This window comes from Paroedura picta, chromosome 7, assembly GCF_049243985.1.
Source record: "Paroedura picta isolate Pp20150507F chromosome 7, Ppicta_v3.0, whole genome shotgun sequence".
NCBI lineage: Eukaryota > Metazoa > Chordata > Lepidosauria > Squamata > Gekkonidae > Paroedura > Paroedura picta.
Window position 1 is genome coordinate 53,902,461 of NC_135375.1, and position 19,741 is coordinate 53,922,201.

The 19,741-nt window shown below is 40.0% G+C and overlaps 1 protein-coding gene across 2 annotated transcripts in view; it reads left to right on the forward strand.

Moving 5' to 3' along the window:
- Positions 1-19,741, forward strand: part of HSD17B4 (hydroxysteroid 17-beta dehydrogenase 4) — a 62,960-nt gene that overhangs the window by 25,462 nt on the left and 17,757 nt on the right. For both annotated transcript variants that reach the window (XM_077344373.1, XM_077344374.1), the window contains exons 12-17: positions 7,915-8,021; positions 8,865-9,101; positions 9,939-9,990; positions 10,256-10,327; positions 11,925-12,028; positions 13,588-13,653. In XM_077344373.1, the coding sequence (XP_077200488.1) occupies positions 7,915-8,021; positions 8,865-9,101; positions 9,939-9,990; positions 10,256-10,327; positions 11,925-12,028; positions 13,588-13,653 (638 nt within the window). The remainder of the gene's footprint in view (positions 1-7,914; positions 8,022-8,864; positions 9,102-9,938; positions 9,991-10,255; positions 10,328-11,924; positions 12,029-13,587; positions 13,654-19,741) is intronic.

Consider the following 19,741-nt stretch of genomic DNA (forward strand, 5'->3'; position numbering starts at 1 on the left):
GCACTTAGTTGGAAGGGGCTTTGTGGTTATCAAGTCTGTCAGACTAGGAACTCTTTTGTCCATGGGAGCATCAGGCTGTCTCCAGGGAGCTATATGGCTGGACAGGGTTTCAGTTTCATACTCTGGATACAAACAATCTCAAGTTGTTTTCAGCAAGCAGATTAGTAGAGAAGGACTTCTCTTTATGTGACTTCCTGGATGACTGCTGCCAGTCTTAGTTGTTATGTTGTTATGTGCGAAGTCGTGTCCGACCCATCGCGACCCCATGGACAATGATCCTCCAGGCCTTCCTGTCCTCTACCATTCCCCGGAGTCCATTTAAGTTTGCACCTACTGCTTCAGTGACTCCATCCATCCACCTCATTCTCTGTCGTCCCCTTCTTCTTTTGCCCTCGATCTCTCCCAGCATTAGGCTCTTCTCCAGGGAGTCCTTCCTTCTCATGAGGTGGCCAAAATATTTGAGTTTCATCTTCAGGATCTGGCCTTCTAAAGAGCAGTCAGGGCTGATCTCCTCTAGGACTGACTGGTTTGTTCGCCTTGCAGTCCAAGGGACTCGCAAGAGTCTTCTCCAGCACCAGAGTTCAAAAGCCTCAATTCTTTGACGCTCGGCCTTCCTTATGGTCCAACTTTCGCAGCCATACATTGCAACTGGGAAGACCATAGCCTTGACTAAACGCACTTTTGTTGGCAGGGTGATGTCTCTGCTTTTTAGGATGCTGTCTAGATTTGCCATAGCTTTCCTCCCCAGGAGCAAGCGTCTTTTAATTTCTTTGCTGCAGTCCCCATCTGCAGTGATCTTGGAGCCCAGGAAAATAAAATCTGTCACTATCTCCATTTCTTCCCCTTCTATTTGCCAGGAATTGAAAGGGCCGGATGCCATGATCTTTGTTTTCTTGATGTTGAGTTTCAAGCCAACTTTGGCACTCTCCTCCTTCACCCGCATCAACAGGCTCTTTAGTTCCTCTTCACTTTCTGCCATTAGAGTGGTATCATCTGCATATCTGAGGTTGTTGATATTTCTCCCTGCAATCTTGATCCCAATTTGTGACTCCTCTAATCCCGCATTTCTCATGATGTGCTCTGCATACAAGTTAAATAGGCAAGGCGACAGTATACAGCCTTGCCGAACTCCTTTCTCAATTTTGAACCAGTCAGTGATTCCATGTTCAGTTCTCACTGTTGCTTCTTGACCTGCATATAAATTTCTCAAGAGACAAATAAGATGCTCTGGTATTCCCATCTCTTTAAGAACTTGCCACAATTTGTTGTGCTCCACACAATCAAAGGCTTTAGCATAGTCAATGAAGCAGAAGTAGACGTTCTTCTGGTACTCCCTAGCTTTCTCCATGATCCAGCGTATGTTGGCAATTTGATCTCTAGTTCCTCTGCCTCTTCGAAATCCTGCCTGTACTTCTGGAAGTTCTCGGTCCACATATTGCTGGAGCCTAGCTTGTAGGATTTTGAGCATAACTTTGCTAGCATGAGAAATTAGTGCGATGGTGCGGTAGTTTGAACATTCTTTGGCATTGCCCTTCTTTGGGATTGGAATGTAAACTGACCTTTTCCAATCCTGTGGCCATTGTTGAGTTTTCCAAATTTGCTGGCATATTGAGTGTAGCACTTTTACTGCATCGTCCTTTAAGATTTTGAATAGTTCAACTGGAATGCTGTCACTACCACTAGCTTTATTGTTGCTCAGACTTCCTAAGGCCCATTTGACTTCACATTCCAGGATGTCTGGCTCCAGGTCAGTAACTACCCCATTGTGGTCATCAGGGATGTTAAGCTCGCTCTTGTATAGTTCTTCTGTATAATTTTGCCACCTTTGTTTGATCTCTTCTGCTTCTGTGAGGTCCCTACCATTTTGGTCCCTTATCATACCCATCTTTGCATGAAACGTTCTCTTCATATCTCCAATTTTCTTGAAAAGATCTCTGGTCCTCCCCATTCTATTGTTTTCTTCTATTTGTTTGCACTGTTCATTTAAGAAGGCATTCTTATCTCTTCTAGCTTTTCTCTGGAATTCTGCATTCAATTGGGTGTATCTTTCTCTTTCTCCCTTGCCTTTCACTTCCCTTCTCTCCTTAGCTATTTGTAAAGCTTCCTCAGACAGCCATTTTGATTTCTTGCATTTCTTTTTCTTTGGGATGGTTTTAGTTGCTACCTCTTGTACAATGTTGCGAACCTCCGTCCATAGTTCTTCAGGCACTCTGTCTATCAGATCTAATTCCTTAAATCTATTTGTCACCTCCACTGTGTATTCGTCAGGGATATGATTTAGTTCATACCTGAGTGGCCTAGTGCTTTTCCCTACTTTCTTCAATTTAAGCCTAAATTTTGCAACAAGAAGCTCATGATCTGAACCACAATCAGCTCCTGGTCTTGTTTTTATTGACTGGATAGAACTTTTCCATCTTTGGCTGCAGAGCACATAGTCAATCTGATTTCTGTGTTGACCGTCTGGTGATGTCCATGTGTAAAGTCGTCTCTTGGGTTGCTGGAAAAGAGTGTTTGCTATGACCATTGTATTCTCTTGACAAAATTCTACCAGCCTGTGCCCTGCTTCATTTTGTACTCCAAGGCCAAACTTGCCTGTTATCCCGGTTATCTTTTGGCTTCCTACTTTAGCATTCCAATCCCCCATGATGATAAGCACATCATTTTTGGGCGTTGCTTCTAGAAGGTGTTGTAGGGCTTCATAGAACTGATCAACTTCATCCTCTTCAGCAGCAGTGGTTGGGGCGTAGACCTGGATCACTGTGATGTTGAATGGTTTGCCTTGGATTCGAACTGAGATCATTCTGTCATTTTGGGGATTGTATCCCAAGACTGCTTTTCCTACTCTCTTATTGATTATGAATGCTACTCCATTTCTTCTGCGAGATTCTTGTCCACAGTAGTATACCTGATGGTCATCTGAATTAAATTCACCCATTCCTGTCCATTTTAGTTCACTGATTCCTAAAATGTCGATGTTCAGTCTTCTCATTTCTTGTTTAACCACGTCCAGCTTGCCTTGATTCATGGATCTGACGTTCCAGGTTCCTATGGAATAAAAATCTTTACAGCATCGGACTGTCTTTTCGCCACCAGTTACTTCCACAACTGAGCGTCCTTTCGGCTTTGGCCCAGCCGCTTCATTCATTCTGGCGCTACTCGTACTAGCCGTCTGCTCATCCCCAGTAGCATATTGGACACCTTCCGACCTGAGGGGCTCATCTTCCAGCGTCATATCGTTATGCCTATTGGAACTGTCCATAGAGTTTTCATGGCAAAGATACTGGAGTGGTTTGCCATTGCCTTCTCCAGTGGATCACCTTTTGTCAGAGCTCTCAGCTATGACCTGTCCGTCTTGGGTGGCCCTGCACGGCATAGCTCATAGCTTCACTGAACTACGCAAGCCCCCTTGCCACAACAAGGCAGCGATCCTTGAAGGGGGGCCAGTCTTAGTAGAGAATGCCAACTAGATGGACCAATAGATTAATTGAAGGTATTGTCATTTGTTGTTGTTGTTATGTGCGAAGTCGTGTCCGACCCATCGCGACCCCATGGACAATGATCCTCCAGGCCTTCCTGTCCTCTACCATTCCCCGGAGTCCATTTAAGTTTGCACCTACTGCTTCAGTAACTCCATCCATCCACCTCATTCTCTGTCGTCCCCTTCTTCTTTTGCCCTACACCTTCCGACCTGAGGGGCTCATCTTCCAGCGTCATATCGTTATACCTATTGGAACTGTCCATAGAGTTTTCATGGCAAAGATACTGGAGTGGTTTGCCATTGCCTTCTCCAGTGGATCACCTTTTGTCAGAGCTCTCAGCTATGACCTGTCCGTCTTGGGTGGCCCTGCACGGCATAGCTCATAGCTTCACTGAACTACGCAAGCCCCCTTGCCACAACAAGGCAGCGATCCTTGAAGGGGGGGTATTGTCATAGTCCTCCAGAAAAATTTAGGTTTTAAGATTTACCCTTGAGATTCTAGTATATTTGTGAATTTGGGGAATTATGTTGCATTCTAGGAACAGCCAGCAGACAGTCTAACCAAGGTAGTCTGCTGATCAGGTAAACTCTCAAGTCTAGCCAGAAAATAGTAGCCAATCACAAGGAATCTGAATGCTAGCCTTATGCCAGTGGAACCATTTTGGGAGAGAAGGCACTGTGAAGCAATGCAGAACATTAGGATGGGAAGGGAAGCAGCTGGTCTTCCTGTTTCTTTCCAACCCCAAAAACACTGCATCCTGGTTTCTGTTAGAAGCAGATCTTTTAAAGCACTAATTTTGTAACCTGAAATGGGCCAGATCACCCATTTTTCTACTCTTACCCTCTCTTGGCCAGGCCGATTCATCACTATTCTATATTAAATAACTATCCTGTATTAAGAGGCAAATGCTGCCTGTTTCTGTGGTATTGTATTGGATATTCTGCTAAGGCAAACTCCAATCAAAACATCTGATGCACAGAATGTGTAACTTGCTTTATATTTTGCTCGCCAGAAATTCAGCTGTATTTTAAAATTCTGGATGTCCTTAAAATTCTGGCTAGGTCAAGAATTAAGCAGGGTTGCTTTTGGAACATAAGGCCTTGGATTTGGATCAGGGTGTCATTGTTTAATCTCTTAGCCATGGGAATTAGCAAAAGAGGCAGGGAAAATGCTGTGAAAATCTGTCAGACTAATTCATTTAATTTTTCAGTGTAATAACATTAGAAAGCTTCCCTTGGTAAGAAAGCCCCTTTCCTGAGTGCCTCAGGGCACTGAACTGTTAAGTAAGGAAACCTAATTAGAGTATTCCCATTAAAAATGAAAACTGTGTTCCTTTATATCTGCAAGTTCAAGCTGTCCCCAAAGATTTCATTAAAAACTATTACCAGCATTAATGTAAGTAATTTAATGCTGTGAAAAGCTATTATATACTAAACCATCATATATAATTACAAAAAATACCAATTAGTGTAGGCATTTACCTATCATTTGCAGGAATAGCCCAGGATTAGAACCGTAAAATGAGAGTCATAATGGTGTGTGGATATTTAGACTCTTGGTGTGCGGTCTGTTTTTTTTTCCCCATTTGTCCCAGATTAAAAAGCACTGAAAGTTAAAGTTGTGTCATTTTGAGAAGTGATCTCTCCCTTTATTAATGATGTTGGTCTAACTGAGCTTAACCCTATAATAATGGAAAGACAAAATTAGAGATTTTTTGTGTACCTTTACTGATATAACATTTTTGTCCAAGAAGTGTAAGACAAGGTGTTGTTAATCTAATTGATGCTCAACACCAGCTGTTTGTATTGAAGCTAATTTGGAAACCAGTAAAAAAAAGAGATGTGGCATTATGAACACTAACAGATTTATTGCGGTATAAGATGAAAAGCTGTATATTTCAGTAGCTACCATATAGAGTTTGGTGTGGGAAATGCATGCTTAGATCCACACTTGGCTTTGAAGTGCTGTAAACTGTAGCTTGGCTTAGACTGGTGTGCTGGGGTATGTTAAACTAGAAAGCTTAAAGAAAAAGAAGAAACAGCAGCATTACATATTTTGCAGGAGAAGGCTGTATCTTCAAGTTTGGTACACTCTTTTTTTTCTATCCTGCCCAAAAGTTCAGAGTGGTGGTTATACCTGTCAGTGACAGAAGGTTTTTAACTTTCTGTAACTTGTTCAAGAACATTTGGTGAGCTTCATACTGGATTCAAACCTGCATTTTCTTTGTCTTGTCCAGTGCTCTAGCTTAGCGATCCCCAACCTGTGGTCCTTCGACTAATTGGAGGTGGGCCCTGAAGGACGCCTTCTCCCCCCCCCCCCGGCCCTTTACTTCATCCCCCCGGCCCTTTACAACACACTTCGGGTGTCATTGTCTCCCATCACTTCCAGATTGATTATCTCGTTGCAGAGAAACAAGCTCAGGGTTCCCATTGATTTGTCATTGTCATGAGTTAAAATGTCCATGAAAATAAAATGTTCCTTATGTTCATTGTTGTGGCGTGTCTGTATCTTATTTTGAAGGGATGTTTAAACATTACCATAGCGATCAGAGAGCGTTAGGGCAGTGGTTGAGAGTAGAGGAGTAAACTACCCCCCCCCACCGGGCCTCAGTAAAAGGCGTTGAGTGGTCCCCGGTGAGTGGTCCCTGGTGATAATAAGGTTGGGGACCACTGCTCTAGCTGCCATACACATGTTGATTCTCTATGTTCTGCCAGAAGCTGAATGAATGCTTTCCTAATTCACTGATAATTTATATGGGAAACCTTTTTAACAGTCCATTATTTGTTTATTTCTTTTATTTGTCACACTGTTATCGCCCCAGCTGGCTCTTACATTTTTAGATTATTTACATAATCCAATTTCCTTGGCATCTTAGTTGAAGACACTGAAAGTATGACCTTGCATAACATGAATGACTCAGCACACTCAACTGCTAACATATTGCTGTAAATCTACTGCTGGAGTTAGGATTGGAGATTCCTCTGCCAGGCAGCAGAAGGTTATTACGCAGCCCTGTAGCAGCCCCCACTTCTTTGCCATATTTGTATTCATTATGGAAATTAATCCATAACACAATGACCAAAAAGAGGAAAATAAAACTGTATATGAGACACTCATTATAGATAAAGAAATACCAGGTACCAAAGTATTATTTATATTACTATTTGTGGTTTTGGAATCCATAAATATACAATGAAAGGATTCAGTAGAGAACATGATAACAATGAAGAAACGAAACTTGAAGCCCAGAGCTAGAAGACTGAAAGTAAGCCATTTTTAGAAGATGGGTTCAAAAATGCTGTCACATTCTGAATGATGTACTGTATATAATCTCTGCAATATCATATACTTGATTAGGGAAGCAATGAAACTATGTTCATTGTATAGAAAAATAGCAAATGTTTATATTCATTGGTGTATAGAAGTAAGTATTGTCAATGTGATGATTAACTTACGAAAGAACACCAGATGGAGAGATTCAGAGAACCATGGCCAGAATGTGAGCAATCAGCTTCTATAATAGCTTCTGCCATGGGTTGTATATGCAAGCATTATTCTGTCTTTGGAAGTGTTGTCCTTGTGTGGAAGGACATATTTGGATACAGGCCACAGGAAAGAAGAGGGGGAGAAGAAAAATAAATTTATTATAACAATGGTAATGTTGAAAAGTGCTGATAAATCACTGTTGATTTAATGTTATTTCTTTGTGTCAATTCCGTTACAGTTTTCAATGCGAGAAAAAAATAGTGGTGATTTGCTACTGCCTATCTCTATATAGTAAATCCGGACTTGGTTGGTAGGGTCCCATCCCAGTATTAACTAGAGTTGACCCTGCTTAGCGTTGAGATCTGATGAGATTAGGCTAGCCTAGGTTATTTAGAATAACAGTATTATTTGGCAAACATTTATTTTTTCTTCTACGCATCCATTTTTATATCTTTAATTATGGTGTGTTAATTAATGGGTTTTCTAGCTCTCCTAACATGGGACACAAGTTCATTCTAACATATTCAGTAGGAGATACATGCAGTGCCATAAGGCACTCTGCTAGGCCTGGCTTTGTTGATGGGTAAGCTAGTATTGCTACCAGAACCTTATTTGTTCTGGAGCGTTTAATCCAACCTATCTCAGCAGAATCAGGTTACAGCATAAATCAAATCACAACCATCAAAATTCTAGGATATAAAAAATAGACATCTAATTAGTTTCAAATAACATTTAAAAAGCATCATAAAATTAATTCTGCCTGCAAAATGGAGCTCTTTTGAAGTCAGTTGAACCAACAACCACATACTGCCCCCCCCGAACCCCCACATACTGCCCCCCCGAACCCATCCCTCTCTTCCTGAACTGAATCCTGAACTGACCAACCAACCCTTGGGGTTATAGTTAATATCAGTTATGAATTATTATGCATCCGCTGTTACATTTCCAGAGTCAGTCATCATACTGCAGGATGTTCTGAGTCAAATAGATTCTCAGGATGTCTCACTGAATCCCACGAGCCACAGTGCATCCGCAGTTTCGTCAGGCTTGGACTCTGTAAGTACAAATGCAAGGTAACTGGTATTCCAGACTTCTTAAAGATTTCTATTTAGACTGTTGTCACAGCCTTGAAATTAACGGGTTTGGGTAAACCGTTTAGAGGTAGAATCAGTCAGCATCCTCAGTTGAGATTTAAATCTAATTAAAATTTATAGTGAATGTTACTTTTGTGCAGAGTTACTTTTGTTCAAGTCTATTTGTACATAGGACTTAATGAATTATTATCCTAGAATAAGAGTTGGAAGGTACCTCTGGAGTCATCTAGTCCAACCCCCCGCAGAATGCAGGAAATTCACAATTACCTGCCCACCCACAGTGACCCCAATTCCATCTCCAGATGATGCCCTCCCCCCCAAAAAAACAGAATCCCTGGTCTGTCTAGTCTGGAGAAAATTTGCCTTCTGACCCCAAGGTGGCGATCAGCATTTTCCTGGGCATGCAAGAAAAGGCCACAAGAGCCAAGAGAAAATCATCTGTTTTACTGCTTATGAAAGCTATCTTATCTGGTCACCTAAACTAAAGATGTCTCCCTAGGCTATCAGTATCAGTAGGGCTGCCACCTACAGGTTAGGTTTTTGAAGTGGAGGGTAGAGTTTTGAGATGGAAGAGACCTCAACAGGATGTTGTGCCATAGAGTTCACACTCAAAAGCAGCCAATTTATCCAGGGGAACTATTCTTTGTTGTCTGGAGATCAGTTGAAATTCTAGATCTCCAAGCTCCACCGAAAGTCTGGAATGTAGTTGTCATAAACCTAATACTGTTTGACTTCTTAGGATATAGTAAATAAATACCTAATTGAATAAAATTGTAATGTTTAATCCTGTCTTTAATCTCCACAGGCTAAGTTTGTTGGTCATAAATTGCCATCAGTTGAATACAGTTACACTAATTTGCAGCCCATTTTGTATGCACTTGGTGTGGGTATGTCCACGAAAGATCCAGACCACCTGAAGTTCCTGTTTGAAGGAAGTGAAGGATTTTGCTGTCTTCCTACTTTTGGTGTTATACCGGCTCAGGCCTCTATGCTTGATGGCGGATTGTCTAGTGTTCCAGGACTCAATATTGATTTTACAAAGGTAATTAGTAAACAATGGAGTTGATTTCATGTGTGAAAGTATTAGTAAAGATCATGCAATGCTAGTTCTGTGTACAGATTTACTAGTTGGAGGTGTTTGTTAAAATCTGACTTAGCACTGGAAATAGCTTGGCTTTTAGGTCACCTGACATGACCCTCTCCACCCCACCCTATTCTGATTCTGTTGCAAGTTCTGGGCAGAGCTTCATTCAACGTAATCAGCAGTGACTATAGGGAAGTAACTCAAAGTCTAAAACTACTTGATGTTACCATCTCATGCTAGTGACAATTGCGTGTCAAGGAACAAATAGATTGGACATTCTTTGTATACTGAGCCACACAAATAAAGGGCTGGGATTTCTGTTAAGATTATGCTACAAGTTTAGCAAAAATGGAAGTAAATGAAGCCAACTACTACTCTTTAACTTTATTTGTGGGATGGGGGGAGTTTTGCATACGTTAAGAGTAATGTAGGTTTGCAAGATCATAATGTGTCGATAACCATAACAGTCTAGTTACATTTCTTGTTCCTCAGCAGTCAAACTGCCATCATTTTGGGGGTAAGGGGAAAATTATATTGTTTGTACCTTGTTTAGGCCTTGCTTTCTCCAAACAGTATCACCCAAAGCTGTTGTTGAGGCTGATATAGTTTCTTGCAGTGTAGTGAAATAAATCTAATTTGTTTACATGGTTCACACAGTTAAAATGAATACCATTAAATAACCTCTCTTGAAGAGACATTTCGATTGAACATTTTATTTCTCCTAAAACAATTTTCTCAAAAATTGGTTAAAAACAATAGCAACTTCTGTTTAAAATGTTTCTCTTGTTTCTGTAGGTGTTGCATGGTGAGCAGTACTTAGAACTGTATAAACCACTGCCAACATCAGGTGAGTGTTCTGCACAGCTAATTTTTATAATTACATTCCTATAAATATAGGATTAAATTATCTCTTACTTCTGTATCAGTTTAGTACCTGCCTGTCTACCACTTCTATGTGTCTGGATAGGCATATCTAGAATTCTAGCCACATAATGCATTTGAGTTTGTATTACATATTTGAAAAAGGCGGCTATTGATTTTTCTTTGTAAGCTTATGAAATCGTTTGCTTGCTGGTGGTATAATGTGTGTTTTATTTCATTTTCAATTTTAGGAAAGCTAATTTCAGAACCCACCATTGCTGATATTCTTGATAAAGGCTCAGGAGCAGTTATACTTTTAGATGGTAAGGTTTTTTTTTTACTTTCTTCTATGGGCATATAATCAGAGGAAAGAACATCTGAATTTGTCATACCAGTTAAGTTGCAGTACATTAAGAGTAATAGACATGTTTATGAGAATTGGCCTAAAAATATTGGACCCTTAAAGGGAAAATGTGCAAACCCCTACCTTTCCCCATTGAAGCTGCATGCCATACTTTACCCTAGGATCTGATGACTCTCAGATGCTTTGCAGGAGACTGCAGGGATGTTGACTTAACTTAAAACCACCCCAATAAATTTGATAGCTGAGGAAGGGGTTAAATAAGGGTTTTCTTCACAAGCAAACCCATTATGATGCCCATAAAGAAAAAAGGTCTATTCCTTGACTCCATTCTTTGTTCTCTGGTTCTGACCAATAGATAATGTTTAGTATATGTATCTGCTCCTATGAAATTTAGGAATCCTCTTACAGCAGAGAGTTCTAGGACTTTATGCAGATATATATTGTATTTCCATAGGCTTTGTTTATATAATTCAGAAATCAAAATAGGACTGCTGTGTTGGGACATAGCCAACAAAACTGTGCTTGAACGATGTTTGCCTCTAGGAATACTACAGAGTAGCCTACACTGTACAAGGTGCACAAGGTGCCTGGTGATGCTGCAGCTGAGGCTTAAGGTGTGCACAGCTTACCTGATCAATGCCTCCCTGAGAGGGGTGGGGCTCTTTCCATGGACATTTTAGCCTCTGGAGGCAGCAGACTGCCCTCCGTGTCCTCCTGTGTTTGCTGATTTTGTCATTTGTGATGAATCCAAGGGCAGAAGGAACAGCTTAGCTTTTTAGAGCATTCTTTATTTTCAGAAATGAATACTGAGAAGATGAAGGGAAGTCATCAAGGACCTTTATTTGTTGTGGCATGGTTCAGATGTAACACCATGTCATATGTTGCTTCCTTACACATGGTTCGAGTTGATTAAGGAACTTAATTGGAAGTTGTAGTTCAGCTAAACTGGGACAGATGAACTAGTTTTTTAACCCCCTTCAAAAGTGGACTGCAAACCATGGTTATAATTTAGTTTGAAATCTTAGTTTGGTGTGGATGTAATGCCAAGCTATGGTTTCCATTGAATCATTATGTTTCCAGCTGCAGAAGGGGGAGTGTAGAACCATAAAGCATAGCACCATGGCTTCCTCATAGGTCTGAAGGAAGCTTGAGTTGTCCTCTGGCTTGAGAGAAGCAGACCTTCCCTTTCATACCTTTAGGTATTCACTTGGAATTACAGGTCTACTACATTAAATCTGAGTTGACAGTGAAGACAAGACTGTCCTATGATGCTCATTGTTATAAGTTCACAAAAATAAAAAAATTAAATTCATGTTCATTTAACAAGTATTAATTCTTGACAGTATTCTGTTTTGTTTTGTTGGTATTTGTGTATGTGTTTCCAGAGATTCTTACTAGCTTACTACCGTTTGCGCACAAAATAAACACATTTTGAGATAAACTATTTAGTAAGTATCTTCAAAACTGTTATGTCATTCTCGGCCTTCCCTTCTCGAAAGGAGTCCTTCCTGTTTGACTCAAATTGCCTCCCCTCCCCCCCTCATGTTTCTGTACAGTTTACACATACTCTGGGAAAGACCTGTTGTGCTATAATCAGTTCTCTGTCTTCGTTGTTGGAGCGGGAGGTTTTGGTGGAAAACGATCATCAGAGAAAGCCAAGGTAAAAATCAGAGTTAGGAACACTGGTAAATTAATTAAAAATGCCACTTGACTGCTAATTTTCTATGCTGCTGTTGGAAAACTTTCTATAATACCATACACTGTGAAACTTGACTGGTGATGAACAACATTACTGGGACTTGCACCATAATTTTTCATATACTGTGAAAGTCTCTCAGAGAAAGCTCAGTTTTCCCTCACTGAGAACTTTGTTCAATTTAGCTCAAAACACAAGTCAAGAGAAGCTCCTTTTATATTCATTCCTTCTTTCCTCTCATGTTGCTCTTGCAAAGTGGTGGCAGGGCAATGATGGGCAGCATCTGGTGTAGTGTTTAAGAGTGGTGGAGATCTGGGTTTGATTTTATACTCCTCCATATGCAGTGAGCTGTGTGACCTTGGGCTAGTCACAGTTCTCCAAATGCTGTTCTTATAGAACAGTTCTCTTAGAGCTCTCTCAGGGTGTCTGCTGTGTGGGGAGGAAGGGAAAACAATTGTAAGCTGCTTTGGGACTCCTCCTTCTGGTAGTGAAAAGTTGGGTACAAAAAACCCCAACCCTCCTCCTTCTGGGGATGGCAGCAGTGAATATTTCATGTGTTGGCAACTGCTGTCCCTCTTGAATATAGTCTAATTTATCTAGGAAGCATTCTTCTTGACATTTATGTGACTGTCCAGCTCTTAAAAGTTGGGCTTCTATTGTTGCCAGCCTCCCTGCTTACTAGTTTCCTTTTTAGTTGGCTGACAGAGCATGGGTCTTGACAGCAGGGTGCATGTCCCTTTCCCCTTCTGATACAGCTGTCAATGGCCTTGAATGACCTCTTTGTCTTTCCTATCTTGCAATCCACAACAAGAAATATAAGACTTCAATAAAGCCACCATAGATATCAGGTTACAAAGCAAAGGCCCCACCTATAACTCTTCAATCTTGTTTGCTCAGGGAAGTGGAACATGAGAGTATGTTCTACAATCCGGAGTATGGTAGCTATGCTTGGGTGGCCCATGGGCATAGAAAACTCTGAAGAACTTTCATATGGTCCTGGTGTGCAAAATTGTTTGATTTTTGGGTAGGAAGCAGAAAGTTAGTAGCATGAGCAGATCTGGAGGCAGAAAGCTCTGATGGCAGGATAAGGAAAGGTCAGCTCTCAGCATCCTTGTCATGAGCCAAACCTGAAATAGTTATGATTTTGGCTGGACTTAATATACAAAACTGTGTGTATATATAGAATTTTAAAATGTGGGATTTGTGGCCTCTCTATTAAAAACTTTCAAAAGCAACAACTTGAAAATGAAAATTGCTTTTTCATTTAGTTTTCTTTCTGAATGTCTATTCCTCATGGTTGGTTGCAAAGCTGCCACTCTCTTGATCATGGCCTCTAAGCAGAATAATGTGCAAGCTAGTAGGTCTGATCTGATAATGGATAGCACATTGAACCAAGAATACACTTCCTGACTCAAATGGTTTCAAATGATATTTGCTAAAACTGAAACAATAAAAAGTAATGTGCAGTTTTACGTTTTACTAAAGACATAGTATGAGTATTTATAGATTTATCTTTCATCTAGATCCCAGTAAACCCACCCAAAAGACCACCAGATGCCGTAGTCACGGATGTCACAACCTTAGATCAGGTATATTTTAGTTTTGTAAAGATTTTTGGTTTTTTGGAAAATACCCCAGGCTGTGCTGCTTTTTACAAATGTTGTAAATTTGGTGAGTATGTTAGATAATCAATATGTATTTGTGTGTATTTTCAGCTTCTAGTAAATACAGCTAAACACTGTGATTTTACTTATTTGTAGCTCTTAGAATAAACTGGATCAGTTGTTATTTAGTATAATTTTCTCTCATTTTCTTGCCAAAGCAGTTTGCTGAAAAATACTTTTACAAATTTACATAAACTGCATTATAAGAAATTAACAAAGAAAGTGGACAAGACCATAGGATGCAAGCCATGAACTAAGAGCCAAGAGCCAAAAGCCCTTAAGGCTTTCAGTACCTGAGGAGGAGAGAGAGAGCGAGGGAGCCTAGACTTTTCAGACTGGCAGCCATCTTTCCACAGTTCCCCCTCTGTTGCTCATCAGAACCAAATAAAGTAAGCGATGCTGAAAGACCTATGATTATATCTTCCCATGGTCATTGAACGGCTTCCATTTACTCATACTGACTTTTCCACAGTTCTCAAAACTGGATATTCAGTAATATCAAATACATCACATCTATCTAAATTACTTGGACTCAGCCAAGTATCTGGTCACTCTGCCCATATTGTCGTAACCTTGTCACAACAAGCATTTTGTGAGAGTTTCCCTAAAGCAGCTGAGAAAATTCTGGTGGTGAAAATGCCTTCTCACTTTTACTGGCTCCAGTCTGGAATAACTCAAATGTTACACTGTTCAGACTACTGAATTAGTAATCTGTTTGGATTTAGTTAGGTTAAAGCCGCTTTTGGTTTAGAATACACTTACTTGCAAGATGGCTTTAGCATACTACTTTTAGCATACATCTGAAAGGGAGACACTATTTTAGCAGACAAAAAACTGGTGACCAGTGTCTGGGTTGCCCCTTGGAGATTGCCAGGAAACCCTTCAGCTTTTGTTGTTGATCTTTTTACTTTCCCAAGCCTCACAATTCATTTGTTTATTTGTATGCATGTGTGTGTGTGTTTATGTATGCTGCCCCCCCTTCAGTTTACATTGAAAATAGAGACATGGCAATACAATACAATTTCTTGGCATAATACATAAGTATTTGTGAACCTGCAACATATATATAACTTTCGACTTATAACTGTTTTGACATTAAAGGCATAACTTTACAGAGTCTGTGTATCGATTAATGATGGTAACTGAAATTTACCATACTTCGGGGGTGTTTTTCAAATTACACTGAGTGCAGGCTGGTGGTGGGCAGGGCCCCTGGGTCTTTAGCAATAGGTAAAGCAATAAAAACCACTTGCTGGAGCTCCTTGGCGCAAGAGTGGGCCAAAAAGGTATTAGTAGTAACCTGACAGCTCTGCTGGAGACCTTGGAGTTGTATTCTTTACAGTTAATCTGAAGTTCGGCCATGGATTTGTCTGTCATTTGAATCCTCCCTGCATATTTTTTGTGCCATGCTTTGTCTACAGAACACTTGTTTGGTCCTCTTGATGCATTGCATGAAGGAGCTGGTCTGCTTATTGACTAATAAAGTTGGACTTGTTTTCTGTTGTCTGTGAATATCTTTTTAATTTTTTAAAAAGAGAAACGTTAAAAAAAGAAACATGCTCAGTTGTAAAGGAGCAAGTACACACACTCCTCTGTTCCTAGTACTACTTCATCAGCTGAGTACTCCTTACTGTGCTTGCTTCCATAAATTTCTGCATAAAGAGATGTTGACAGATCAGAATGATTCCAAAAGTATTTAAATTGTTTGTGGAGAGCTGAATCAATCAATTTCAGCCACCCAGGGCTATACAGCTTTAAAGTATCATCTCATTACTCTTTTCTGCCAATTATGAAATTGATGTTTTAAATCAGTGAACTAAGAATTATTCCACCAAAGGATTTAACAAGCTATTGAAACAATCATTCTAGCCCATGTCCGATTGATTTCTTGCTATTAGCCTTTCCCCTATTTAAAAAACATCTTTCACTGGAGACCAGTGGGATGACGGGGGACCCTTGAGTATTGATTTACTGTAAAAGGAAAATGATCACACACAACCATTTAGCATCCTCTGCTTAAATGTAAAAGTAAACACTGACTCATGATAAATAAACATCTGATATATTTTATTTCAGTTCCTTCTAAGGATGAGCATTTTAATAAACTTCAGTTGTTGGCTGTTTCCAGAATCAGTATTAGAGTAGTAAAATTAATTTCTTATGAAAATCATTTTCAACTGGGGCTTCTTTTTTGTACAGTTAGTTTTTTGCATCCAATTTCTAATGATTTCCTGTTTGGTCCAACTAGTGTTGTAATCTCATTTTCTCCAAATACGTGCCACTGTTCTTTGTTTATGAATGCAAAATACTAATTCCTATAGTTTTTATTTAATATACCACTGTATGATCTTCCACAAGCGTTCTTAGTTTTATACAATGAAAGCAATAAGAAACTTTTGAAATTCATTATAAAACAGCTGCTGTATGTTACATAAAGCGACAAAGTTACAAGTAAAAGCAATCCAGATTCTGTGAATTAAAACAAAGTAAAACAAAAAACAAAAAGTGTGTCGCACTAACATAGCAGAGCCAGCTGTAAATCCCCTGCAGAAAACATAATGAGCCAGCAACTTCTTGGGGGATGAAGTTCTGCAATGGGGGCGGGGGGGGGGGGAGCATGTGTGTGTAAATAGAATTTCATCATCTAAATAGGAGGAAAACAGTGTTTAAAAATTTCTGGAGCTTTTAAAAAATATTCTCTTGTGAAAAGCCTATAACGTTGTTGCAATATTCATTTGATTTGCTAGCACTTCATTAACCCACAGGTAAATTCTCATTCTCAGCTGGCTGCTTCAGGCATGATTTTATCTCTCTCTTCCTATGCTACCTCAAATGCCCTTCCAGGGGTTTTTAGAGTTACACAAGAGGACTGGCCTTAATTCACTACAATGTTGTTTGTTAATCTAACAGATAATCTTATTGGGATTAATCCCAAGGAGGGCAAAGCTAATTCCATTTTGGACCACTCTCAGGAGTGGCCTTGAGTCAACATATTGATTGCAGGATGATGATAAAATGCTGCTAACACTCCAGGGAAACATATGCCCCCTGTTCTTTTTCCTTACGTGATGGCTATTTGGTTTGCAACTGAGTTTTTGAGCATAATGGGATCTTTTCTTTGTAAGAATGTTTAGGGACTATGTAAAGGAACAGAAAATTTAATCCTGCTCTTTAGCTTCTCTTAACTGCATTCTGTGCCTTTTTAATTTAAAACAAATGTCACTTTATTAATCTTAAAAAACATCTACCTGCCTTTCTCTTGTCAAGCAAGACCCAAGGAAACATACAATTTAAGTCACACCCAACAGCAGAATGCCATAAAAACAACACATTAAAAAAAGGTCTCTCAGGCAGGAAGATCCCAGTCTTTTGTCCAGGTTCTTAAGATTCCACCATTAGAGAAGAGGGCAGAATTTGAGTAGCTGGTAATCAGCCCTGGCTGCCAACGCAGTCACTCTTCTGAAAGCAGAGGCAGTAGAATTCAGGGCAGGAGTTCTGAACTCAAGCATAGAGGAATATTTTTCCATGGACTTGAGGGCCAAACTAAACATACTGTGTACACTGACTAAAGGATCTGGAGCCCTACAGCAGGGAGCATTCCTTCCCCCCACATGCACACATACTGTTTTAGCCTAGGAAAAGTGGGGGAGACTGAAGCTTCTCCTTCTGCCACATTTCAAAGCCAATCTGGGCCCAAGAATACTTTGGAAGGTTAGTTCCCCAATGTCAGATCTGTCTATAAAGTGGATCAGAGAACCCAGCCCAACTCATAGCAGATGAATGTATAGTTTGGCCTTGAACACTTATCTGCCTACTCTTGGCACAACAAAGTCCTTGCAAGAGCCACTTGAAGCTTAAAGAACTGTCTGAAAATAGGTAAACTTGCATGTTTTCAGGCAGTGATAGTTCAGAGTTTACTGAAAGTCAGTTTTAAACCTTTTCCCTTTCCTCTTCTGGGATGTACTTAATTAGATCTAAAGAGTCAGACGAAATAGTAGATGGAAATTTGGGGGTTGAACAACAGAAACCCATAGTCATTCCCTGCTCAGCCATTAATTTGTTGGGTGGCTTTGAGCAAGTCACTGTTTCTCAATCTGTCACACCTCAGGATCCCCCCCCCATAGTGTCTGGAGATACAGTGATTTTCTTAGATACCTTGGGGTGCACAATATATCTAAAAGATAAACCAGTGAGCAGTGTGTGTAGGAGAGAAATTGTGATAATATAAATACAGTTTCATTTTTACACTACCCTGTATGTTCTCTTAAAATTAACACTGGGAGATCTACCTCACCCTGTGAGGTAGGTGAGGGTGAGAGAGCCCTGATATTATTGCTCGGTCAGAACAGCTTTAGTGGGGAATTAAACCTGGCTCACCAGATTAGAAGCCGCTGCTTCTAACTACAACATCAGGCTGGTTAGGTTTGTTAAAACATTTTTAAAAACTACCCAGAGCATAAAAATACAACTCACTGAGCAGCTTAAAATACTTAGTTTCCAGGATAAAAAACCCCCATAAAAATGGTGCTTAAAGATCAGCTTCTTAATTATGAGCCTGGATTTGAATCTAGAATCTGGTTAGACAAACATTTTGATTGACTGCCCAGTCAGTCGGTCAGGTTTTTTTATTATGATCCTTGACTTGCTGCCCCCAAAAGAGTAATGAAGGTGCTAGGCAAGCAAGCTTCAAGGGGAAGAACATTCCACAGGGGAGGTGGCATTGCTGAAAAAACCTCTGACAGTAGCCTGGCAGGACAGTCTTCAAAGGGTGGACAGTTTCCAAGTGGAGTGCATTATACTGATCTAACCTGAATGTAATCAAAGCGTGGATCACCATGGCCAGATCTGTTATCTCCATCTTTGGAAATTTTTAAACAGAGGCTAGATAGCCATCTGATGGAGAGGCTGATTCTGTGAAGGCTCAAGGGGGTGTCAGGTTACAGTAGATGAGTGATTGTGCAGGGGGTTGGACTAGATGACCCATGAGGTCCCTTCCAACTCGGTTATTCTATGATTATATGATTCTTTCATGTCTCTTGCTGCCTTTAGGTGTATAAAAGGTAGAGTATAAAATAGGAGCTATGTAAAACAAGATCAGCATCGAAAGGCCATTAGGATAAATACTAGTTTCATTTGCAGAAAATTAGCCGACATTCTTCAAGTGTACTGCTCCTCCCCCCCCCACACACACTTTTAATCTCTCTGGAAAAAAGAGGTTGGCCAGCAAAAATGGTTGAATAGCAGAAGCTCATTACCACTGATGTTGTCCTTGTGTAAATGTTAACATTTCAATTTTTAATAATACATGACAGAAAAGTGTGTGACATGCATATTTTTCAGGATGCAACAATGTTAGATTTTTGTATCAAGGTAGCATAAGAGTAGAGATCTTCACGACATGCACATTCAAGACAAGATTTATGATTGTATCTAAGATTATGGTTGTACTATTTTACCACTTTTGTACTTTGAAGAATCACTGTTAAGAACCCAAGCATAGGTCCCTCTGGGTCTGCATGTCTGAAACCTGACCAAGGGTAACTTCTACCTCATGAATGATAGGTGAGTTCCCTTGTAGCTCTGTAATTGTGGTCTTCCCTAACTTTTCCGTGTTAACTAACCAAAATAACAACCACACTGCTGAACCTAAATTACCAGCAGGTTTATTTCTGCACAAAGGTCTCAATTCCTTTTAAGCCACCATGTCAGGAACTCAGGCTTGGGTGTCCTGGGTCACAACTCTTTTTCACATAAGCAGCACCTAACCCTGTCGGTTCTCAAGGTTAAATGTGCACAAATAAAACAGACCTTTCTAAAAACATATGAAGGTTTATTGAATTTATTTCAAAATCAGAATATTACTTTGCCACACAGTATCTACTGCTTAGCAGCATATAAATAAACTTTCTAATACATTCACTTCCTGCTATTTAGATGGCACACCTTCTTAGAATATAAGAGTCCAAGTTAGAAGCTTAACTGTTCTCTACACAGCTGTCCATCATAATGTAGC